The sequence below is a fragment of the Uloborus diversus genome, chromosome 2 (genome assembly GCF_026930045.1).
Source record: "Uloborus diversus isolate 005 chromosome 2, Udiv.v.3.1, whole genome shotgun sequence".
Classification (NCBI taxonomy): domain Eukaryota; kingdom Metazoa; phylum Arthropoda; class Arachnida; order Araneae; family Uloboridae; genus Uloborus; species Uloborus diversus.
Window position 1 is genome coordinate 116,717,717 of NC_072732.1, and position 27,305 is coordinate 116,745,021.

General features: G+C 32.4%; 1 protein-coding gene across 1 annotated transcript in view; it reads left to right on the forward strand.

Annotated features, from left to right (window-relative positions):
• Nucleotides 1-27,305, forward strand: part of LOC129216004 (uncharacterized) — a 175,557-nt gene that overhangs the window by 100,509 nt on the left and 47,743 nt on the right. Inside the window, exons 11-12 of the mRNA XM_054850141.1 lie at nt 23,540-23,632; nt 25,575-25,687. Coding sequence (XP_054706116.1) covers nt 23,540-23,632; nt 25,575-25,687 — 206 coding nt within the window. The remainder of the gene's footprint in view (nt 1-23,539; nt 23,633-25,574; nt 25,688-27,305) is intronic.

Consider the following 27,305-nt stretch of genomic DNA (forward strand, 5'->3'; position numbering starts at 1 on the left):
TACTACTACCAATTAACCGTTTCTAACTTATACAGGGTTCGTACGCTCCTTCAAAACTCATCCAATACTCCTTCATTTAGGAAATTTTTTTGAAGGGCCCTTCAAACTCCTTCATTTTGGTTTGAACTCCTTCAAAACTCCTTCTTTCTTAGTTCAAGACACTATCTTCCTCTATGACAGTAGCTTGAAATACTTCGGTTGACAACTTAACTTTGTCACAAGGGTGTGTAGGTATAAGGGCGATTTTAATGTAGTAATTTTACTCGAATATTGCAGGCAAGGCATTGCCTGCAATATTATTGCAGGCTATTATTGCCTGCATTTTATACCTGCCTTGCCTGCAATATTCGAGTTGAACCGAACCATTGTTTCGGTCACTCGCAGGGGCGGCATTTCAGCATTTCATTTGGGGGGTCGAGTTTCTTAAATATGTATTACTACAGTGCGGTACAAAACACACATTAGCTAACAGGGAGTGGTCATAAAATCGGTTGACTATGAATAAAAATTTGTGTATGGAAACTATTAAAATTTTGGTCCATTTTCTAATAAGTTATCATGCAAAACATCTCGATACTAAAGATTTTATCCCTCTTGGAAAAGTTTTAATGCATGATTTTTGGGATTAGGAAGAGCAGGAAATCGTGTTAGTACTAATCTGTCAGTGCCTAGTGTCGTGCTGTTTTGCAAGTACAACTAAATAGATTTTTTTTTTGCCCATTGTGTTTCGAAAATAATTCTCTAACCTCCTGAGACAAAAAAATCTTTCTCTACTAGCTGAGCTGATTAGAATAGTTAAAAAAAATTGAAGTAACAAAGTTATGTATGAAAACACTTTTTATATCATGCTCTTCAAAAATCACCCAGGCAACTTCAAAAATTGTGAGGGGCTTAAGTTTTCATCATTGAATAATCTAGTCTCGTCGGCGTTCTCATCTTCAATGAGATGGCATCTGCATCCAGCTCTGTTATTCACTATTCCAGACTGATGAGTCCATAACAAGGACGAAACTGCAGTCTCTGGATATGATAACCGGTCTGTCGGTATATTGCATGTAATTTTTCTTGCCTCATGCTAAAAATTTCTCATAACTGAAACATTTTATTTTTCGTTTTCAACATCCAATCCAGATAATATAGAGCCAACCATACAGAAAAATAATTATTAAATCTTGTGTTAATTTCGTTCGAAACTGAGTTGATTACATCATACAAAATATTAAAAAAACAATGTTTGACTTTATATCATGTGGGTTTTCGTTACTTTTTTTTTTTTTCGCTTTTTAAAAATTGGCTCGGAGGAAGAATTTTTTTGAAAGGTTTCACGATTGATTGAAATATTCATCTATATAAAATCTAGTTTCAGTTTCAATTGTAGATTGAACTATTGTAGTATGCTGCACAGATCAATTGTAGACTGAACTGTGGCTTGAATATTCCGAAAACTAAGGGTAGCGGATTGAAGATGTTTTGATAGAGTAAAGCATTTTTCAAAAACTTTCCTCAATACAAATTTAATAAAAATTCAAACGAAGTCATACATGGAAAGGGGTCACCATTGAAAGAATCGTTTTGCAATAATTCTTACAGTCGTCAAATCACTGCTTTGAAGTTATAGAGAAATAATTTTATGGTTTTAACTCTTGAAGACCATCTTCTGTCACGCCGAGATCACATAATTTTAGAGCCCCATAAAAGGTATTTGTTGATATGTTTTTTTTTAAAATTCAATAATCACATGCATTTTTAAGAAGTTTCTATGAAAGCATATACAGTAAAACCTGTGAAGTTGACCACCTTTGTAAGTTGACCACCTGCCTAAGTTGACCGCTATTTTCAGGCACAGAATTAGATCTATATCATGTAATTCAACCTCATGTAAGTTGACCACTAAAGTAGTGCACCGCAAGTGGTCAACTTACACAGGTTTCACTGTAATGCATTGAGCAGCTGAAACGTGTTTCTAGCAGAATAAAGCGATAAACACTCATCAAATAAATATACACTTAAAAAATGAGCGTAAAAGTGATTGTAAAATATCAAGGAATGTTCTTGTGAAAACCATACAGCCACACCACTTTGCACGAGCCTCTCATATTGGACATACCATCGTTACACTGGGCACACAAGTATGAAATATTTAGCCAAAATGAGGAAATGTCTTTTTTAGTTAAAATTAACCATGGTTCTCTATCAGTTTTCTATGTTCTGAAAAGGCCAGAAAATACTTCATGAATTTAAGTCATCATCCAAATAACAAAAAACACTTTTTCTAGTCTGGGAATGCGTCGAGTTTCATCAAATAGTTACTGGAAACCAGCGAGATTTTTTAAAATGAACATTGATTTCCGATTGAATTCACCCATTTTCTATCATTCTGCTCATAAAATTTGGGGGTGCAACCGTCCCCTCTTGACCCCCCTATTTGCCGCCCCTGGTCACTCGTCTGGTCAGTGCTAATTCTATGTTAGCTACCAGTTTGTTTGGCACTCTTGGCTTCCTTAAGAGGTTTTCCACCTCCAGCACAGTTAGTCCTATGCCGGGCTGATGAGTGCTAATAAGCACGAAACTGCTGTCCTCGGCTGGAATTGACTGAGCTGGCAGTGTATTTCACGTATTTCTGCCTTAGCCCTGGCTATGGGGCGGTAACTTACTGAATATACCTGCCTTGCCTGCATTATTCAAGTTGAACCGAACCATTGTTTCGGTCACTCATCTGGTCAGTGCTAATTCTATGTTAGCTACCAGTTTGTTTGGCACTCTTGGCTTCCTTAAGAGGTTTTCCACCTCCAGCACAGTTAGTCCTATGCCGGGCTGATGAGTGCTAATAAGCACGAAACTGCTGTCCTCGGCTGGAATTGACTGAGCTGGCAGTGTATTTCACGTATTTCTGCCTTAGCCCTGGCTATGGGGCGGTAACTTACTGAATATACCTGCCTTGCCTGCAATATTCAAGTTGAACCGAACCATTGTTTCGGTCACTCATCTGGTCAGTGCTAATTCTATGTTAGCTACCAGTTTGTTTGGCACTCTTGGCTTCCTTAAGAGGTTTTCCACCTCCAGCTCAGTTAGTCCTATGCTGGGCTGATGAGTGCTAATAAGCACGAAACTGCAGTCCTCGGCTGGAATTGACTGAGCTGGGGGTGTATTTCATGTAAAACATTATTGTTGCAAAACGTTAAAGTGATATTTATTTAGTTTCTAAAGTGAATAGCTAAAATCCTTCAGCTTTTTCCTTTTTTTTTTTTTTTTCATTTCCATGCAATACTTATTTCAGATATGTTTAACATTCTCCTAGTAATTTCAGTGCTCTGAATCACTGTCCAATCATTTTTTGCTTTTATTAATTTGCTTCAAAAGGCTCTATTTTGTAGTGATATGGGTTGATTTAAAATAGTTTTTAAAAGTTCTTTAAATAATGTTTTTAAATCATATAAACTGATTGTTTTCGATATTTTATAGGGTTGTTTAATTTACGCAGCAGTGATGAAACCTATACTCCAATTTTCAAAAGCTATGCTTTCATTTCTAAAAACTGGCTAAAGTAAATATTTCTTTTAATCTATTGTTACTGTCTTCTATATCTAATGTATAGTTTTTAATAGAATTTAATCAATTATAGTTCATATACTGTAAAAACCAGCTGCTTATACATTTTTTATCCTCATTAAAAAAATTATTTTTTTATTTCCAGATTGTTTATAAAACGTCTGAAATTAACTTCTGAGGTAGAAAAATATTTATGTCCAAATGCATATAATAGTTCTGAATGTATTATGGTAAGTTTTCACGAAAACTTTTAGGGGAATGTGGGACAAAGTGAAATAGTGACATAGTTATTTTGCTTTTAGCATCACCTATCGGGTAATATTTTAACTATGTTACCTGTGAAGACTGAAGCATATGATAGTATATGCAATTTTTAAAAATTGACACTCATATTGTAATATTTTGATGAAATAAAAAATTATTTTTGTTTTTATTAAAGGGTAAAGTTCTTGTTATTAACATTTTAAATGTTAATGAAAAACTTCTGATATTCTGTGCAGTATTTATTTATATCATATTAAGCTTATTTTTATTTTAAATGTTTTATACAACTAATCAAATGCACCTGGGGCAAAGTGAAATAGTTCATTTTCATTTACTTATTCAATCATTTATTAAATCACTTATGTGTTCATTTATTAATTAATTCATATGCATTTCTTTATTTAGTAATTAACTTATTTATTCATTCATTCCCTTATTTTCTTGTTCATTCTCTATTGATCTATCTCTCACTCAATTATTTTTCTCACATATAAACTTATTTATTTCTTCTTTTATTGTTTCATTATTTATGCATTGGTTCATTCATTCTTTTATTCACTCTCTTACTTGATTGAACCTATTTTTATAATCAAATAAAAAATATTTCATTAGAAAAATATTTTTTCATTTCGCTCCATAAGAACAAAAAGTGCAAATTTTCCACTTTTTTTAAGGTGCAAATTTATTGATCTAACCATCTTAAAAAGAGCAAAGGAAAATAATTTTTAACTGTGAGTCAACAAGGAAGACTGCCTTTTTGGGACAGGAAGTAAAACTTAAAAGATGGTTATGTTTATTTGCGTCAGTTTCAGCCTCAAAATAAGAAACATTAATGCCAATTGAGCATGAGCCTTCAAATTAGATTTTTCAGTAAAAACCAGTTCCAGAGGAAAAATCCATCTGAAATAATCATCAGTATTACTATCAAATATGTATCCATGTATTAGCAAACTGTATCTATGTGTAGAAGTCACAGAAATATTCATACAACTTCGCAAACATACCTGTTTGTTGAAATGCTAACTTTCCTGCTCCAAAATTGCACATTTGTTTTCTCCAAAGTGGAAATTTTCCTTCTTCCAAACAATGCCAAAATACCCTGCTAGATCTAGAACTAGTAGTTTAAACCTAAATATTTTTACTTTAATCTTTTTTAATGCAATTTATTTTTTTAACTTTTTTCCCTGAAAAGGTTTTTAACTTTTATCCTTTTTCAGGTTAGTGAGTATAACAGTGCTTTTGAAGAAATTACATATTTAATGAAGGATTGCAAAACTGTGTTGATTTCATCAGATTCAAGTTATGCCATAGTAAATTTAATACCAAAGGTAATTATGGCTTCATACATATATATTAGAGGTGGGCAATGCCATTCTTTTTAATGATCCAATCATCAAAGATCGTTCATTCTTTTGATCCGTTCATTTAATTTGTTTATTTGAAGGACTTCGTTCATTTTAAAAAGTTGCAGGTGATCTCTCTGCATGACATACTCATGTGCATTTGATATGTTTCATTAGATCAGTATTATTCATTAAAGGAAAGATAAGAGGATATGTTTATGAAAAATGAATCAAAAATCTTTATTCAGGTTTTGATGTATTAAGCAATTATAGTTCATTTTATAAGATATTTCTCAGTTGCCCAATGGTAAGATATGTTTTCCATTCCATTCCAAAAACCGCAAGTTCCATTTCAGCATGTCAAAAAATTAAGTTATTAAATTTTTCCAGCTGCAGCATTAGAGTAGGCTGAAAAAATTGAAATTCTGCAGAGCATTTAGCCTTAGTACGGAAAAATTTGACTCCTTAGCTCTAATTGCTGTGCGAAATTTTGTGACTCTGAGTTAATTAGCCCAGTCATATTAGACATCAAAACTGTGAAGTGCGATGTTGTTCTGATTTTTTAATATGCTGTTTGGGTCAGTTAGGGTAGTGTAAATCTAAGTTTGCAGTTTTCAAAAACCTGTGCTCGCTGCGTAATTCGCGAAAATCTGCGAAATTTTCAGACTTTTTTTAGTTTTTCCTTCATAACTCTTAAACTATCCAACTTTTGATGTTAAATGTGAAAACACACTTTAAAGCACATTAAATTTTGAACAATTTAAGCTCAAGTGACGTTCTATACGACCAATAGTTTAGGAGATATAGTACCTCAAAAATTGGCCATTTTTGGCAAAAAATAAGAAAATTATGCTTCAATCACATTCTATGCCAAATATGGACATGAATTCCTACTCTAATTGAAAAAAAACTGGGCACACTGTAACAGTACATTTCATTGGCTTTCCTTTAAGCCAAAAATGAAGCCTTTAGTTTTAATAGTTCTTTCACAATTGCAAAACAGACAAATAATCGGAAAATTCGATTTTTGATGAAATCGGACAAAACACTTCTCAAAGATGTATGGAAGATCCTATTCTAAAAAAATGAGCTTAAAATGATATAATACGACTCTAATGTGTGTTTATGTAATTTATGTGTGCTGACAAAACACGGCATTTATAGAAAACTTCAATATGGGTCAATGATTAACAGCCCCATGCAAGTAACGCAAACATTCTTTCCCATGCATATCTATGCCTTTAACATTGATGAATTTTTGGCCGTATGTTATTTTTCGACTGAAAAGTTATCAACCGAGTTTGTTTTGAATTGATAATATTTTTGAACAAAAGACTTTTAGTGCAAAACATTTCCCATTAGAATAAGAGAGATATGGACAAAAAAAAACAGAATGATTTCAAATGAGTGAAACTGTATTTATATGTTGGTTTTATCTTAGAAATTAACTACACTTAATGTCCTAGTTTTTATGGTGTATTTGATGAATATGATCATACTCCCGAACTGAAAAAAGAAGGTAGTGAGTGATAGGTCAATTTGTTTTCCATTTTATTACATTTCTTTTTTTTTTTTTTTTTCATTTTTGTCAATTAGAATGGCAAAGTTGTTGTGGTCAGTCTTTTCAAATGGCAGACTGCACAAAGCTGAGCAGCTAAGATCAGTTCTGCAACAACAGCGTACTCTCATACATCCTGTCTTGCACTAAAATGAGAGAAATCTGAAAAGGACGGGCGAGACTGGATCGTTTAATTTAGTAATTGGTGACGAACCAATCTCAAAATTTATGTTGGTCTTCGACCAAATCTACTCTGAGGCATCCTTCTCCCCTGCCGACCATTTTGTTTACTTGTCGGTACTTGTGATACGAATGGAATGAAGCTACTCTTTTGGTTGAAGACTAATAAAGACGGTTCACAGTTGCATTACATGCTTCTTTGAGGAACAGGTGGAACTGAATACTATCGCAGGATATCCGGGGATGCCTCATTTCCATACAGAGCAACTGTCTCCATCTCTAAAGCTTCGACTAAAGCTTCAGGACTCACTTCAGTTCAGGAAAGTTACGATGGCCTGCTCAACCTTATACCAGTTAATTTGAAAAATGCAGCACAATTTTGTTTTTCTTAGCCAGACATGGGAAGATGTGGTATCACATCCACTAACTGCATGAGGAAAAAGTACAAATCTAAGAGGTATTCAATTTTTTCTCTGTTGAAAAAAAAAATTATAATAAAGCTGAATACAAATTAACTGTGGCACTTTTCTAGTAGGAAATATTTTGAATATTTGAGACCAAAAACAGCAAAAAAAAAGTAGATCCACATCCTCTTCATAATCTGTTGAGATGTACTTTTCTGATGGCGATTTGGATAATTTTTCAATCAGTTTTTTTCTTCAATGTCCTCAAGTCCCAACCTAAAGAGCAATTCGTCATTGAAGTGTCCTTTGTTACATGATCTGGAAAAGCATTTCTTAAGGAGCACTCTTATGTTGAGGAGTCAAATAAATCATATTGCGCTAGTGAGCAGTCGTTCTGATGTATCCGAAGACGGTAAAAACGTCCCAGAGTCATTCTAGTTCTCTAATAAAGTTTAACATGAACATAATTCATTAAACTCATCGAAAAAGCACACAGCTGAATTGTTTAATATGTTACAGCTATGGATTAGTTCTTTTAAGCTCTCCTTTAGTTTCATTAGAACCTGTTCATCCCACAAATATGCTCACAAACTTGATCAAAATTGAGCAAAAATTTATTGATTCGTAAAACCATGAAGTTTCTTTCAGTGTACTTAGAAATCCTTTGAGTTCATTCTGTTTTTCACATCTCATGTAAATAAAGGCGAGCATTTTTTGCGTAGAAATCGAGACTTGCTAAGTGAAAAAATGTAAGCATTTTGGTTAATGTTTTTAGGTGCATCCCTATTTTCCATACTTTCTGCTTGAATGATTTTTTAAAAAGTGTACACATTCGATAATATTGCACTTAAAGTGTACAGGGGGTACATTTTTCGCTCTGGGTTTCCAACTGAAGCTTTACATTTGATGTGATGAACATGGACAGTTTCATTTGCTTTTACAAAAAGAATGAGTGAACTTTCATTTTCATTTATTCTTTGTTTTTCTCCTCGTCCGTCTTTGGATGATTGAATCTTATTACAAATTTCTCTGATACCAAAATTAGTCTCTATTCAAAGTAAAACTCGGTAGGTAACTTTCCAGTCGAAAAATGAAATATGGCCGAAAATGCATCAATGTTAAAGGAATAGATACGTAGAGGAAGGAATGTTTGCGTCACTTGCATAGGGCTGCAGTGGCGCCGACTCCATGGGGCCTGAGGGGGCCCGAGCCCCCTCAAAAAAAATTTTGAGGGGGCAGAGCCCCCCCAATAATTTAAGAAAATTATTAGTTATTAAATGCTTTCTAAACTCACAAATTTGTCTCAGTATTTTTTATTTTCCTTGTTTGAAGATAGTAATCTTTCCTTGTTTGAAGTACCTTGTAAAATACATTCAGCAATGAGTTACAACAAATAATTTTTATGGTTAAAAGCAGGTTAACTGAAAACGAGTGGTGTGAATAATGATAGTGTTACGGTGCTGCGAGCGCTTAAATTTGTCCCAGTGTGCGAACCTGCGGATAGTCTGTCCGATCAACAATGGGATGCGATTGAACAACTTTCATAACCACCGAGATATTTTTGATGAATTGGATATTCGACCAGACGTCAACGACTTCAAATTCAGTAATCTAGTCAGGCGGTCGACATTCGCACCTTTCTAAAGACAGCCCTAATATTGGTATTTAAAGCAAGTTTAAAAATCTCTGTAATAGAGAATTAACTACATACAGAATGTTAGATTCAAAATTTCGAAATATTAGTATTATTTTATTACCGTATTACTATAGTACTGCATTAGTTATTTTCAAATACTTAAATATTTTTAGGGTATAAGACTCTATAAAAACCCGCTATTTACATACTATGTTAACTTTATTAAACAAATTAACTGTGGGATATTATTTTTATTTAATGAACTCTGAGCCTTATTCAAAGCAAGTTTAAATTAGCTATTTCACTTATTAATCAAAGTGCGACAGCAATATCTTATGCTTTATTTTTTTTAATGATAGTTCATTTAAATATAATTTCAATCTTTTCATATATACAGTGGCTCCCAAAAGTCTTCGTACACCTACGACTTTCAACGAAATAGGCCCCAATCCATTGGTTAGAATTAATATTTCGGAATAGGTATTTAATTATAAGATCTGTGATCAATTTTCAACAAAACTACATGAAAAGTTTTTAAAAAACATTAAAACTTAATTTTTTAAAAATCAAAAACCAAAAAGTGCCGGAAATTTTATCTCACAAAAGTCTTCGTACACTTTAAAAAAATGTCTATATATTATTGAATAATCTAACTTTTGATTAAGTTATTAATTTGTAGAATATCATACAGTATTCATAACATCTTTTAAACGTCTGAGAATAGATTTCATCATTTTCTTTCTTTTTTCTTTTTCGTAATTTTTGAGTAAGCGTTCGACCACACTTCGAGTCTTACTAATTCTAGCTCTTTTTTCGTTTTTATGCCGTATTTTCGTAATCCAGCCTCCAAATATCTCTAAATATGTTACATTAAGTTCAAATCTGGAGATTGAGGGGGTATTTTCTAAACTTCAAGACAATTTTCGAGGCACTAGACGCAAACGTTGAAAACCGTGTGCTTCTTATCGCTATCTTGATAAAAAACAAAGTTATTTCTAATAACCAAATTTTTGCCTAAGAGTTCAAAATTGGTTTTTAAAATATTTAAAGGAATTGCATGATTCATTATTTCATCAAAAAATTCCAAACTACCAAGTCCTGATGCTGATATGCACCCTCACACTAGAACACCTCCACCGTCCTGATTAACTGATCCAACTAAGTACTTAAGATTAAGTTCCTATTTTTTTTCTTCTACTTACAATTATACAACAATTTAACCAAAAATGTTGAATTCATTTATATCTGTAAGTAAGATGTAATTCTAAAACGTTTTGAGCTTATTTATCATTGATTTTGCGACGAAAAGCGTAAGCTTTCTGTTTTTCGCACGATCAAGAAAATTTCTGAGGGAGAAGTCCCATTTAATCCAGTTAATCAGAGAACTTGGTGAAAAATTTTAGGTGAAAATTAAACGTAGAATTTTTCTTTTAACTCTGTACAAACTTTTACAGCACTCAAATATGTATTTTTCATATTTTTTTTAATTTTAAATCTACGATCACGTTTTGTCAACTTTGCCGGTTGACCTTTTCTTACCTTGTTTTCGGTCCGATTCCTTTCTTTAAAGCATTTTATCAAGCACTTTACTATACAAACAAATAAATTAACTATATTAGAGACATTTCAAACCAATTGACCGCTACTATGGGAAAAAATTCAAATTTCGAATGGTATTTGCGGTTTTTTACGAATACCAGCCATTTTATAGTAATAAGCACAATATTAAGGAATAAATAAACGAAAAATTAAAGCCAAATGACTTATAAGGGTCAACACAATGCAAAAATATTAATAAAACGGCATATGATAATTTTAATCATGAATTTATTCGAAAATACTTGAGTGTACGATGACTTTTGTGGCATGTTATTTCTCTGTCTCTTCGTTTTTTGACCCATTTCAAAAAGAAGACCCTTCAATATTTTGAAAAAACCAATGGGTTGTATTTAAAATGACATAGGAATGATGTGAAAAATATTAGACTTCATATTCGAATTCAGTTTCGAGTTATTTTGGTTTTACTAAAAAGTTTCAAAGTGTACGAACACTTTTGGGAGCCACTGTATATAAATTCACTATTCTGTAATAGTCTAAAAACAAAATTATTATACTATAAATTAAACTATTTTTTTACGAAAACACCGTACATGTGGGGTTTTCTTTTTCCTTTTTTTTTGTTTTTTTTTTTTGTTTTTCGTTTTTCAAAGCCAAAACATGTGTCGAGTTAGCGAGAGTAGAGTTTTCGGGATTCTAATGTTGATAATATGTTACTCTAAAATGCTTAAAAAACTGTAAAACTTACTTTCTCCATCTCCAATTTAGAAAATTTCCCTGGGTTAAACCCGCGGCATGCCCCCCACCCTCCCAATATTTTTTTTGTATTTAGGCGCACTGGGTATTTAGGTGCTGGGTATTTAGGCTGTATTTAGGCGCCCTTCCATGCAAGTCAAGTGCCCTACACCTTATATCAATGCCTAGCCATGGAACTGCACGACTTCCCCCAAAATAGAACTGCAAAAATGTCCCACACTGAAGATAAGTGACATGATCTAATTGAACCAGAAAATTTGTATACAAATTCTTAGATTGACTTTGAAAACGACATGCCACATATTGTTTTATAGTATAAATCACATACACCAGAAAATATATAAATTGGCATTTTCAAGGTTCAAAATATCTGAACTTTTTTTTGGGGAAAAGTTGGGGGGGGGGGGGGGGGAGCGCCGTGGGAGTTCATAACCCCAGGACCACCGGTGACGTCTAGCCCCCTCAATAATTTTTGCAAGTCGGCGCCCCTGGCTGTCAACTATTGTCCTACTTATTTTTTTTATAACCACTCTGTTTTGCCAGCACACATAACTTATATAAAAACACATTAGAGTCTTATTATATCATTCTTTGCCCCTTTTATTGTAGTATAGGATCGTCCATATTGTCTTGAAAAGTGTTTTGTCTCATTTCATCAAAAATCGAATTTTCCGAGTATTTGTCTGTTTTGATATTGTTAAAGAACTACTGAATCTACAGACTTCGTTTTTAACTTAAAAGAGAGCCGATTAAATGTACTGTAACAGTGTGCCCAGTTTTTTTTTTGAATTAGAGTAAGAATTCTCATGTCCATATTTGGCATAGAATGTGATTGAAGCATAATTTTCTTTTTTTTCGTCAAAAATGGCCAATTTTTGAAGTACTATATCTCCTAAACTATTGGTCGTATAAAACCCCACTTGAGTTTAAATTGTTTAAAATTTAATGTGCTTTAAAATGTGTATCCACATTTAAAATCAAAAGTTGGATAGCTTAGGAGTTATAAAGGAAAAACTAAAATAAATCCGAAAATTTCTCAGTTTTTTGCGAATTACGCAGCGAGCACAGGTTTTAAAAAACTGCAAACTTAGATTTACACTACGCAACTGACCCAAACAGCATATTAAAAAATAGGAGCTGCATTGTGCTTTGCGATTTTAGCCCCTTTTTTGTAAAATATGACTGGACTAAATGTCTTTTGCTCTGGCAAGAGGCTTGAATTTTTGAAATTTTTAGAAAAACATCAAATAAAGAGAAAATTTACAAAGTATTTTAAATTCCACTGAATTTTAAGCCTTAGTGCGGTAATTTTTTAACATCCTAACATAAACTATTGTGTAAAATTTCAAGCTTGTGAGTTAACTTTTTCTGCTCAAGAAGTCTGAATTTTGAGAGTTTTATATAAAATTCCTTTAATACAAGTGACACATTACAAAGTAGCTATATACCTAATACGCTGCAATACTTCGAGTTTTTAGTCACATCAACAGCATAAGACCACCTCTTGAACCAGGTGTACCCTTTCAGGGTCATTATGAAGGGGGTCAATGGCCCCCCTTACTTAAAAAAACCCAAGGTTTTTACATATAAGTGGGCGTGGATTTGTAGTTTTTAATGAAATTTCATTCAGTTCACGCCCTTTATCCCCCCAATTTAATCCCCCCAAATATCAAAGTAACGGGCCTGTTTTGAACTGAAGTAGGCTCTATTTCCTTGCTTATATGGGGAAAATGATAAGGAAGTCACGTGGTTTAAATATTTGTTAAAAGTTGTCTGTTGTATCTGATGCATATTTCAAAATATTTTCAATTCACTAGATTAAAAGCTGGGATCATTCGCCAATTGGAGCAAAAGCTTGCTGTTTTCCTTTTACATCTTAATGAACTCTCACTGCGGCATCTCTTCCAGTTTGTTGATGGTTCAACGTCATTGGGGGGGGGGGGGGGGGGCTCCAAATCTTTTTCCAGTTAAATTAGAAAAAGGCTGCACGAATCTGAAAAGTATCCCATAGTTGTTTTAAGCCATTAGAATGCAAGTTGACCGGACGATATTGAGTAAAGACCAACAATATTTATTATTAATATCACATGTGAAACGGATCAGAAAAAAGCTTGGAACTGTTTTCTATTTTTAATTACTCAATTCTTTATTTTTTGTGATTTATGCAAATTTTGTTGTAAGTTAATTTGGCAGGCAGGTGGCGCTAGATAATATAATACCTTGTTGAGATTTTAATCTGTTTACGATGTTTTCTCATGCAAATGCGGGGGGGACCAATCGGCAATGACGTTTTCTTGCCGATTTGTCAGTGTGACGTCACACACGTTTTGCTGCAGCGCTATCATTTTCTTTTCTTATAAAAGCTTGTGTCTTTAGTTATAATGGCGAGTTGACCATTTTAAGTAACATGTTTGTGCATGAAGTTCATATTGAACATGATTTTAACATTTGAATTTACAAATAAAACTAAATACTTTTAAATTTCTGCCCTGTTTCATTTTTCCACTGCGTGAATCTCTACAATGTTGACAGGTGGTCGGCTGTTTTTTTTTTTTTTTTTTTTTTTTGTATTTGTGGAAGCGCAACTCTGCGCCAAGTGTGTAGATGGTGGGCACAAATAAAGTTTGTCTCTTGACATTTTGAGTTAGTTCTGCATCTATGTGTTCCGTATCACGTCTCACAATATGGTCAGTGCGCAAGAGAAAAGTCTCCTATCATGCCATGAAGGAAAGCGTTATTGCTCTTCTTATCTTCTTAACCTCGATGTGGGTGCGCTAAATGTGTATCTCTGTCTGAAAACAGCTAATTCCTTCATGCATCAATGTACTTGCCAAAAAGGTATCAATGTAATTGATTCCGTCAATTGCTCGAAAAAGTACATTTTGTAGTTTTAATAACGCATAGTTGAGAAGTTTTATAAGTAATTTTATAATTTTTCTTCAATGAATAGAACTCTATATCCTAAATGCAGTTCTAATTTTTTGCATGATTCCCAGAGTTTTTGTAACCGTATAAAAACATTGATTTTTAATCCAACTTGTTCTTACATGCTATTAGATTATCATAAAAGACCTTGTAAATTTTTAATCTCGACCCACCTCAACAGCCACACGATTTAAAAAATGCTTTTTTCCACTGAAATTTAGACCTCTTGCCAGAGCAGAGGAAATAAACCCAAAGCTAGAGAAATAAAATCCAAAGATAGGAAGTAATAATTTGTGTAAGAGTCTACAAAATTAAAGACAGGGCCTTTATTTCAAATTTTTCCGAGGAGGGGGGGGGGGCGGGCAAAGGGTCTGAACTCAATGAAATTTTATCACAAAATCATCCCCATTTATATGTAAAAATGTTAGTATTTTTAAAGTGAGGGGAGCCATTGACCCCCTTTACCCAAACCCTGAAAGGAAACACCTGGTTCAAGGGGTGTTCTTATGCCGTTGATGTGATTAAAAATTCGAATTATTACAGCGTATTAGGTATATAAGTACTTTGTAATGTATCACTCGTATTTAAGGAATTTTATGTAAAATTCTCAATTCATGCCTCTTGTTAGAGCGCAAAAAAATAAGTCACAGTCTTGAAATGTTACGCAGAAGTTTGTGTTAGGAAGTTAAAAAATTACGGCACTAAGGCTTAAAGTTCAGCGGAATTTAAAATATTTTGTAAATTTTCTCTTTATTTGATGTTTTTCTAAAAATCTCAAAAACTCAAATCTCTTGCCAGAGCAGAAGACATTGATTCGGAGTCACGAAATTTCGCACAGTAATTAGAGTCACAAATTTTCCGCATTAAAGCTAAGTGCTTTGCAGAATTTCGATTTTTTTCGGCCCATCCTAATGTATACATGTGATATTATCAATAGACCATGCATTACAAAAAAAATAATAACAAATACATTGATAGCTCAGCCGGAACATCGGATAACTTAATTTAAAAAAAGACTCAGGGTCATTCCATGCAAAATGAGCAAATCAGCTGTGGCTGACATGTCAGATTTCAATGAAAAATTTTATTTAGGTAAACCATGCATATCTATGAGGGAATGCAAAGTATAAAAGTTTAAAAACTGTTTGTTACTATGTTATTGAAATTAGAAGTTGATGCTTACGCTAAGCCTAAATTTTCAGAGTTCATTGCAGCCAGTTTGTGTCTCAATAACTCCGTAAGTTATAACTGTACACTCAAAAAATAAATCTTTCCACATTATGTAAACAAATCTCAATTGGTAAAGAGCAAAGTAAAATTTATTTGGATCTTTTTTTGAATTTGAGATATTAACAAAGATTGAAATTTTGCCAATTTACTTCAAATTTCAAATCACTCTTCTAGCTCTTTTAATGGAAAAGTAACAGTAAAAATGATTCAGATTGAAAAACTATTTATAACTAACTATCTGCTTTAATTTAGTAATTGTTTATGAATTTCTTGATAACGAAATCATACTTTAAAAAATCAGAAATTTCCGAAAATTTCATTTTTTCCTCTATTTTAGATGTTTTTGAACATGAGAGAATGCTCTAAATTTGCCCAATTTTTTTTATGTAACATATTGAAATGTCTTTTAGATGATACTAAATTTTAATCATTGGAATCAGCTTATTTTTGTTACTTGAGTAACTTGAACTAAGGTAAAATCTCGTTAGTTATGGCTTTTTATTGTAAGTTTAGCAAGACCATTCTTTCATGTTTCATTTTCTCATAAGCATGTTTTTGAAGTACTTGCCTTAAAAAATATGAAACGTTTCCTTAATTATTGTGTTGAGTTTTCCTCTCCATACGTGATGTAGAAAAAAATAGCTCTAAAGTTTCTAGAAAACCTATCATGTCAGCATGACTTAAAGAACATACTGAGTTTAAAGATATGAGCAGAAGACCACCTCGTCTAATTCTCAATAGCATTTGAGATTGAGCGATGAGTTTGAGGAAATTTGTTTTATCCATGAATAAGTATATTTGACTAAATACACACAATTATTTCAACCGCCCTGCAGCGACGTTCTTTGAAACAAAAAGATTCTTTTGGTAGCGAAACTCATCTATTTTAATTATAGCTTTTCCTTCCAGAATAAAAATTGTCAGTTAAACAACATTTGCCACAATGAATCTAATTTTCAATGAAAAGCAGCTGGCTTTTTTTCTGCTATCAATGGCAAAAGTGCTTATTATGGTATTGATAAAACTATCAAACTATTATCCGTCAGGACAAGTATGCATACGACATACGATAATCAACTTATAACTGCGGGATATTTTCTTCTGCCTGCTAATATAGAATTTTTTTTTGTCTCATCAGTAAAACTTATCAATCTTGAAAGTTAGGTTCAATAACAATTTATTGAAGTACCCATAGCTGTCTTGGAGATATGAAATTATCATTGTTTCATCTCAATTAACAATTGAACACTTAAGCTCCTTGTCTCATATTAATTTCAGTCATCAGTGAAATGAGCATATGTTTGAAGAGAAATAGCTTAGAGATCAGGCCAAAATCCGACATCAATAATTTCATTCATCTGTTTGTTATATATGTATGTTAACTATATTTGTGATTAGGTAATGTTTTTCTACACATTGATTGAATGCATCGATATTTTTTTAGATAAGGGATTTTCTTAAGTTACTGAATCCACATGGACCGTCACCATAGTACACATGACCAAGTAAAGATATTTGTCTGAAACTACTAGAAATATATTAATGAAAGTACTATTAATGTCTTCAACTGGATGGTTCTTCAAAAAATGAGCCACAAAGTTTTAGCCAGATTGAAAGATTTTTGTGGAGAGCAAAAAAAGAAAGGAAAAAAAAACATTTCTTTTTATGCTGAAGTTATGTTGAAATTATTATTATTATTATTATTACTTGATATATAATTTTTATCCGCAATTTTTTTTTTTATAAAATTCACATTATACCGGTACATTTTTTAAAAATTGAAATAAATGCTTGATGTACTTGCTTTTGCATCATTTAGTTGTTTATCTAGTTCTTTGTTAATTTCAAATAAAACACAAAGAAAATGCTATTTTTCTAAATTTTAATTTACTTTCGGAAATCGAAAACCAATTTCGAGTTTCTTTAAGTAAATAGTAGAAACACAGCTCTATATTCTTGCAAAATTTTAAAATTGTCTGAATTTTTGTGTCTCTGTGAAGGGGAAAATCATCATTTTACAAACTGTTACCAAGTTTAAATGTTTTTGAAGACAAAGGAGTTAAAATACAACTTCAAAAGTAAGGTTATTTCTTTTATGATACTTAACACATTATTTGGTATTAATTTCAGCAAAGCTAATTAGTGATGTGGATCGGGTAAATACCCAGCGGGTAGGTAAATATTTTTTGGGTATTTACCCGGGTATTTACCCAAGGCCTGGGTAAATACCCAAAAACTGGGTATTTTACAAAAAATGCCAAAAATGAATGAGAATTTTTTTTTAAAATCTAAATATGAAATAATTAGTAAAACTGATGGATAAATATGTTTTACACAGTTTATAATATTTTTTATTGAAAGACTTGATGAGATTATGAAAGAAACATATCGTGAACCAAAGAATCTTTCTTTTCAATGTCATAATTGGAGAAGATGTTTGCTTTTTTTGTAATCAGTTAGCTTTTTACTTTTTGTAGAATTCTATCTGAAATTTGGCTATCAACATTGATTAAGCGTATCCAACACATTTTATGTGAATATCATATTAGATTGTTTAGATTTCACACAATAATTCTTTAAATATGTGATCAAAATACAATTTTTGGGCAAAAATTTATTGTTTTGTATATGGTTGGTTATACAAGGTGTATTCTGAAAGTAATGCAATGATTTTTTCCAGGCCGCTTTTATTGGTCGGAGTATAATGAAACTACTTGGTTTAGGTGAGGGGGACCGTAAGGTTTTCCGGAAAACCAGTCTCGGGGTTCTCCGAGCTGTGGAAGTGGTTGGACGTAAGTTAACTTCTGCGCATCGACCGTGACATGGGAAAAATGGCACGTGATTAAGTTTTGTTGCGTAACCAACAAAATCTCTTGAGGAGACTAACAAAATGCTTTGTGAGATTTACGGGGACTCTTCTCAGTCCTATTCACAAGTTTTGAGGTGGTTAAAGACCTCTGAAGAGGACCAAGAAGAGGTTCAAGATGAACAACACACTGGGTGGCCGTCAACCAGTAAAACCGACAACAATGCGGCTCATATTCCTCAAATGTTGGACTTTGATCCTCGATTGACTATAATGGTTGCAAATGAACTGAACATGTCGTCTATTGCTGGGTTTCTTATTACTCAAGATTTAGCGATGAGAAAAGTGTGAGGCAAGTTCGTGTCGAAGCACCTTGCCATAACGTGCTGAGAATCCGCGAGTTCCTGGCTAAACACTAGGTGAAGACACTGTTCCAGCCCCCCATAGTCCTGGCGTCACCCCAACAGACTCCTTTTTGTTCCCTCGGATTAAGGCAGGCCTGAAATGAACACATTTTTCATCCCCTCAAGAGATCCAATCAGCCGTGACAAAGACCTCAGGGGAGGTCCCCAAAAATGCCTTTCAGGGCACGTATCAGTAATGGCAGAGACAATGTAAGAAATGTGCAGAAGCCCAAGGACCTTACATTGAAGAATTTTAGATGTTTGTGCAAATCTGTTCAATAAATTACTTTAAAAAAAACTTGCATAACTTTTGGAATAGACCCTGTTGGAATACATACAGAAAAGTATTTTAGTTGAATATAAATTTTTGAAATAAATACCCGGGTAAATACCCAAAATGGGTATTTACCCAGGTATATACCCTGGATATTTACCCCTAAAAATAAATACCTGGGTATTTTACATCACTAAAGCTAATACATTCCTTGAAGATTGAGATTAAAAAATAAAATGCTTGCTTATGAGAAAACTGAAATGTTTTCAGTTTTTGAAACTCTGTTAGAAGTTAACTATAACAACTTTGAAAATTTTACTGATATCAGAGGAATTAATTACCTTACTCCATAGATTGCATCAACATATAACTTTTATGTTTTCATTAAGTTTCGTTAATAAAATACAAGTCTTCAAAAATGCAGTACTTAGCATTTATGAGAATGCTATTCAATTTGACCAATTTTCAATCACATGTAGCTCATAGGCGGATTTACGGGGGTGCCAGGGGGTGCGCCGCACCCCCAAAATTTTTGGTTGGGTTTTGAAAAAAATAGTTTAGTATATTTCACTCGGAAACGCAGTTGGGGGAAAAAATTCATTGCTGCTATACTAGTAAATTTACTTGAATCCAGTGTATCACCACACGTCGCTGGTGCAAGAAAAACATATATGTGCTCATATTAAGAATTAAAGTAATTTTATCCATTTGGAAAAAAAAAACCTAGTAAATAATTTCATGCATTTCTCAAACAATTTATTGTTCAGTGCTGTGTTATTGTATAGAATAATTGCATGTTCTGTAATTGGGTATTTATTCGTATATCAATACCAATTCTTCTATTTTGAAACAACAATGGCTAATAAAGTTCAAAAAAAAAAAAAAAAAAAAACATGGCTATTGCAAGAAACTTTATCAATAAAATCTATACCGAAATCAACCGAAAACCAACATTTTCAAGGTAAATTTTCAAAAATTTTTTGAAGGAGGACTCCCGGACATTTTGCTGCAGTGGTGTATCTAGGGGGGAGGGGACTCAAGACTGGTGACCCTCCCCACAAAATGCTGAGTAGATGTTTTTTTTTTAAATGTTATTTATGATTGAAGAGAAGAAAAGATCTCATTTGGGGAAAACGCAGTTTTTTTACGGAAACAAAAGAATGTTGGGGGAAAATCTTAATTTCTTTCAAAAAGAAATATTGACATTTAAATTTTTTCAACAGTTTCAGATTATTGGCGGCGAATTGGATCACTCATTTGTTTATCACTTTAATTTTGAAAAATATTCGAACAAGGACCTCCGACCACCTTTCTTTAATATCATCAAAGAGTTAATATTTTAATTTTGAAATCTACTATTTCGAAATATTTAAGTGGGAGAATCCTTTTTTTTTAATACCATGGAGTACTGCAGAAGAACTTCATTTTTAGGACTTCAATTTCGAAAACTTTCCAGGGTGAGAGCTCCAGAACACCCCGTCCGGTAACAGAATCAAAAATTGTCCTCCGTAGTATTTTTGAAACTTCAGTTATGAAAAGTTAAAGAGGTAGCGTGGGGCGAGGTGAGGGGGGTACGTATTTCTATCTGCTTTTCAAAAAATCGATTGGAGACAGTCTATGAGTCTCATTCCTAACCCCAAACTATAAATATGGACTATAATCACATTTATAAGACTAAAATTTCTAAAAATATCCTTGGAGCAACACGTACCTTTCTTGCCCCTAAAATATCACCAAGAACTGCAAAACTGCGTTTTGAAAACTACTATTTCAAATTTTTTTCTGGGGCGTGAATCCCATTCCAAACCAGTAGCTGGATTCACCCGTTGCTTCTAATATCGACTTTCGTTTAAGACTTTTTCTGCAGTTTGAAATGTTAAGAATTGCCCATCCCCTAATCTTACTAAATATGGTTTTACATCGCGTTTTTTAGACTTAAAAGTGTGTCCTGCCCTAAAATTATTTATGATTTCGCCACTGCCTTGTTATTCCGGGAATACCCCCCCGCCCCAGATCTCTGTTACTGTTGCACCCCCAAATATTTCGGCCTAAATCCGCCTATGATGTAACTATTAAAATAAAAAGTATTAAGCAAAAAATATTTTAAATATTTTTATATAGGCATAAAAGGAACCTGTTTACCATTTTTCATAAAAATCTGTTACCATGAAGCCACCACTTTTTTGTGAATTTTTTCTCATTTTGTATGGAATGACCTCTCACCTAAATATTAGGGAGGTTCAAAATTATTTCACAGTACTGAAGATAACAGAAGGAAAAAGCAACACTTTTTTTAATGGGGGAAAAAATAGACAACAATAATCCGAAATATCCTGAGATTTTAATCTCAGGATATTTAATGTAAAATAAGCGACTTGGAAGTCGTCAAGTAAATTAAAAATAAAGCCGAATCAATATAGATGGTAGTTGATAAGGATGTTATAGAAAACATAAGAATGGGCCAGAAAAGGGATAAAGGATATTTTTTGAAGGATTTTAACAGTTGCATGGGACAGAAAGTGGACATTTTGTTAGTAACCCAAAAAAGTTACACAAAACTTTACTAAAGGATACATTGGAAAATTGCAAAATAACTGCTACAGTTAAAGAAAAATGATAAATAAAATGCGGTAAGTAAAAAGGTTTGAAATGAATATATTGTACTGCACTAAGAAAAAGAAAGCTTGGAGATTAAAAAAAGAGTTAAAAATTTTAAGATGAATGTATTTTTTTAATGTGATTTTATCACAAGTGTATCAATACAATGTTACAAACTGCTCACCGTTCAAAAGAACGATGGTTCATTTCTTAAGTGAACGAACAGCTCCCTTCATTTTAAGGATTTGTTCTTTTTGACTGATCGTTCATGAACGACACATCTCTAGTATTTATGCATGGACATTCATTTGGTTTTTAATTACATAAAGACTGATTGCTCATTACATTGCATCCTGTGAAAGTTATTTTCCTTTAGAAATGGTAGGTAGTCGTGGTGATTGCTTGTATATTCTAACTTGATATTTTGAACGTCAATTGATTTAATTGTTATATCTTCAATTCTCGAAAATTTTCCTGTTATATGAAGAAAAAAAACTAACTTAAAAAAAAGAAACATCTGTAGAGTCCCCTCCCACCCTTGAAATACACTTTACTTCACCTCATATGTTTGACTAATTTTCATTACTATTAATAACTTTTAACTAGAACTCTATTTGTATGTTGTAGATATTTATGTGATTGTTTTGCAGTTTGACATTGTTTAACAATATCTTCTTCTGCTGTCAGTCAGAACAATCAGACAGTTATTAACTATTTCCTTTTTATGCTGTTATTATAATTAGTCTAGTTCTGACAAGTTATTAAAAATTGTGTTCATCAGCTTATGTATCATGAACAATGTATTACTGTGCACCAGGCATTGTTTATAATATTAATCACTTATTGTTCTTCAGAATAGAGCAGTTCAAATGACTATGAATGAGAATTATTTTTCATTGGTAACTAAAAAACAGCTCCCCCCCCCCCCCTTCTCAAAATTAGATATTCATTTCTAACACCAAAAAAAAGAATGCACAAGTTCTTCATAACTTTTACTCAACATAAATAGTAGTTAATCTAAAATTCACTGAAAAAGATAAGTAACATGGGTGCTGAAATCTATTGAGCTGCTATGCAAATAAGCTCTGCTCTTTATAACTTGTTTTTGAATCCTAAAGTTTATTGCAACACTTTTAAACACAAATTGATACATGAAAAGATTAAGTTGAAACTTAAATCCCGAATATTAAGTAAAACTACTTCAACAAAATTTACATGCAATGTAATACTGGTTTTAAATGTTGCTAAGACAATCAATTCTTTCTTTTACTTCCTTTTCACAATTATGAATGCTATGGTGTTGGCAGTTTATTGGTTCCATGAAGCACTGCACTTTTACAACTAATTGTTAAAAGATTTCGGATTGAACATGCTGTACTACTAATTATTCAAAGTTTTAGAAGACCAAGAAAGTGGAAGATACTTTATCTTGAACCTTGAAAAATCAATGCTGACTGAAGCCTATGATCAAGTTTGATTGGAAAATGGAATTCTAGTATGATCTTCAGATAAATTGCATTTGTTGACGGAATCAAGAGAAAGTCCAGAGGCTTTAAAGAAACTGGTTTATAATTGGTCTTTAACTTGAAGAACTGTTGTTATACAAAGCAGTGAATAGATGATAAAAATAAGTTGTATTTAATGGTATAGCTTAATTTGGTAATTTTTTAAGTGAATTTTGTTGAGCATTTTTGAGAAAAAAATTTCAACATTTAATAACTAGTTAGTTAAAACAGGACTCTTTTCAAAACTTTTATCGGAACGCGCTTTTATCGTTATCTGTGAATGTTATTTATATTAAATTTAAATTTTGTTATGATTATTTAATTTTATTATTATTGTTAAACATGTTTTAGGCTTGACTTATTGGTATACCCATATGCTTTTTTTTTATTTTATTTCTATATATATATATATATATATATATGAACTTGGCATATAAAAAATCACAAATAAACTGCAATCTGTTTTATAAACTTTTGTGTTTCTTTTAAAGTTCTCCTAAATCTATTTTAAAAATGACTAATACATTTTCTTATTTGTTTCTTTTTTAAGGAAAAACAGATAATAGATCTAGAAGCATCTCTTATATCAAGTTTGAAAGTAATTAAAAATCCCGTGGAAATAACTGGAATGAAAAATGCTGCAGTGAGTATTGCATCACTTTACAAAGATGACTTGAAAAGGCAAAGTCAAGATTATATCAGACTTATACAATAGATGTATTAGTTCATTATATGTAGAATCCTATTATGCATATAACCATGTAAACGTAATTCTAAAAAAAAAAATGTGAATATTGACCAGTGTTAAAAGTGCAAGCTTCCCTTCCTTTGTATGCACCAGACAAACGTTTTCCCTCTCTCCTGTAAAGTAGCAATTATGTGACTTACGTTAGTCTGGATCTGAGGTACAGAAATACAAATCATGTTTCAACTTTGTGTGTATATGCATTGTGCAGTAAGGCAGGCCAAAAAAAAAACTTTTTTTCTCTAATTTTGATGATGTGTATTGTAGAAAAGATGCCATTGATAGAGCAAAGTACATATAACAGTTTTTATTTATTTATTTATTTATTTATTTTTTTTTTTTTTTTTTTTTTTGGCTATTTCTTGATTTGCTGCAATTGAGTCAAAGTTTAATACTGTTTTTTTTTTTTTTTTTTTTTTTTTTTTTTTTTGTAAAATAAGCTTTAAAAAAAGTATTTTTCTATTTTTGCTAATGGGTAGCGCAGAGAAAGGGCCATTGGTGGCACTAAATTTATATAAAAATTTTGAGGTGAGTTGTGTCATTCTTTCCTTTGTAACAAATGCGTAGAGCTTTTGGCAATTTTCTGTTTTTTTTTTTTTTGTTTTTTTCCAAAACGTTAAAATATTGCTTTTGCCGTGTTTATATCTGAAATAATTATATAGTTTCTTAATTTAATTCAATAATACTTGCAATTTCACTGACTCACTTTTTACCATGGGCGGATTTATGGGGGGGTCAGAGGGGGGCAATGCCCCCCCAGTTTTGGGAGGACTTTGTGTAGTAATAACACATCTTCCAAAAATTTAAAAAAAAAAAAATCAATATTTTTTCGTTTTTGTATAGTTTAAAAGAGCATGGGTGGATTTATGGGGGGGGAGGCAAAGGGGACAATGCCCCCCAGTTTTGGGAGGAGTTTATATAGTAACAAATTATCTTCCAAAATCTTATAACAAAAAAAATCATGATTTTTCCTTTTTTGAATAGGAAATTAAAGTTTATTTTTTCTTTTGAACTTAAAATAACCGTTTCTTACAAAGTTTGAACAATACTGTACAACTGTATAATCTACTACTCAATTTCAGAGACTGGAAAGTGCAAATTATTGATAGGTTCTAAAATCCCTGAAAAGAATTGGCACACTATAGCCTACAAGGGCTTTTGAGCCAAAAACCTAATCTAACCAACCAAACCTTGAAAATAATTAGACAAGTCTTTGAAACTCCTAAGCAAAGTGTGCTTCCTTTTTTTCTCTTATCAAGTGTATAATTAAGAATTGTTCAAATGGGTAGTATGCTACTCTCTTGATACCTATTCTCTAAAGCTGTGCACCATTTCTTTTAAAGTATTAACTTGCATCACAAAGCACTTTTAAAGCGTAAAACTTAAAAAAAAATTATTTGCCTATTATTTCCAATTAACCCTTATAAAACTTCAAAATGCAGAATTTTATATCCATTTTAGATAATTTCCTCCGGGGGAGTAACCCCCGCCCCCCTCCTAAAACTGGAGATATTCTATATCTCACTTAAAAGGGAGCACTGCATCACTCTCTTAATACCAGCCCCCTCTCTTTTAAGGTCAATTTAAAAAGGACAGCATGATTACACACAGTAATGAAAACAACACATAAAAAAGTAAAGAATGGCCTTACGCATCACAGAAAACAGACAAAAACATGGGAGGGGGAGGGCAATTAAAAATGTTGCTCCAAAAAAAAAAATCCTGCCCCCCAGGAACTCAGTCCTAAATCCGCCTATGCTTTTTACGTGAGGTTGCATTTGAAACTGTTTGTATTTTATTCACTTACATGCTTTGCGTTCAATCTTCATTACTTTTCCAGATCAAAGATTCAGTTGCAATTATTGGTTTTCTTGCTATGCTGGAAAGTGAAGTCACAAAAGGTAAACATTGGGATGAGATTAAAGCGTCAAAGACTCTCTCAAAATATAGAAAGTAAATAAAATACTCATTTTTGAATTTGAAATATTAATATTTTTTGGTTTTCTTACGAACTTACTCCTTTAAGCTTTTTGGCAATGAATTATTCCACAGTAATAGTTTGTACAATAGAGTTGCAAAGTTATAAAAAAAATAAAAAACGTTTTTTAAATACTACCTAAAGACCTGTGTGTGAAATATGTAAAACAATTTAGAATGAATTGTTCTGTAAAATTCATTTATAAAGTATTAGGTTAGATGGAAAGTTCTGTCGTATTTTAAAGACTATTTGAATTCAGCAACAGTTCCAAAACTAAGTATCCATCAACAAAAAGTACTGCTTTGTTTGTAGTGGGAGAGGAAAAGTCCAGTGTTCTATGAGCAGGGTTCGTACGGGTCATGGAAATCCTGGAAAGTCATGGAAAAAAAATAACAGAATTTCAGACCTGGAAAAGTCATGGAAAATTGAAATTTTCATTGAAAGTCATGGAAATTTATTTCAAGTCATGGAAAAATGTCCTGGGCAAAGAGAAAGGAACAGTAACGAAAGGAGCATTAGAAATCTTGAGTGATTTAACAGTACAGCACATAAAAGCTATTAAAAGTGGAAAATTGAACGATCCAAAAATCAAATCTGAATTTTGAAATCTCATTGCATCCACTTCTATCGCAGCCGCTTGCCATTTTTTACGATGTGATTTTACTGCATGGACATCACTTATTTTGAATTTTCTGTTATTTTCAACACTTCTTACGTTTCATATTCTGTAGTAGCAAAGTTTCACGTTCTTAGTTTTGCCACGCCCACTCAAAAAAAAAAAGCAATTCAATTGCATGCGAGTTCGACTCCATCACTCGTAAGAACTTAATTATTAAATTTATCAGAGTTTATCTTAATTTGTTGAATGTTTTAGAATATAAAGATCTTAAGTCAGGCGATAGATTACAGAAAAAAAGGAATTCTAATGCTCTAAAACACAAGAGCCCAACATACGGCACGCAAAACTAATCCATGCGACCCATTGCTACGTTCAATGTCGGGAATTAAACGTGTTTTGGAATTTCTGTACCTATTAATTTATATGCATTTGAAAATATGCAAATTTGTAAACAAAACAAACATAATTTTGAATCAGAAGATTGATTCATTACTGAATGTTTTTTTCAAAAAAGATCTGGTTTGGAAACGTAAAGAACTAAACTATGTGGCTTTACTTTAAAGAACCAAAATACTGTCAAGTTACGTGGATGTTTAAAGGCACTGTTGACACTAAAAGGTAACTTTTGAAGCAAATTTATTGAAACTTAGTAATGACTCATTCAACCTTTGTCCCATCCAATATCATTCTGCCTGTTTTTAAAAAAATATCAGACATTTAAGCATCATCATATTTGCTTCACTGCATTTTTACTTTACTTAAATTTATATGATGAAGACAAATAAGAATAGTTTAGTTTTTAAGAGTGCACTTATATTTTTTCCATAACGAGTAAGTGCTTCAATGAGGCTGTGGCATTCATATAGACGTTTTGTTCAAAATGGGACTATTCGGCGTGAAACCCATTTCGGCGCGACCCATTTAAATACGAGCTGTTCAAAAATCGAAATTGTCTGCTTACAAACATGCCAAAG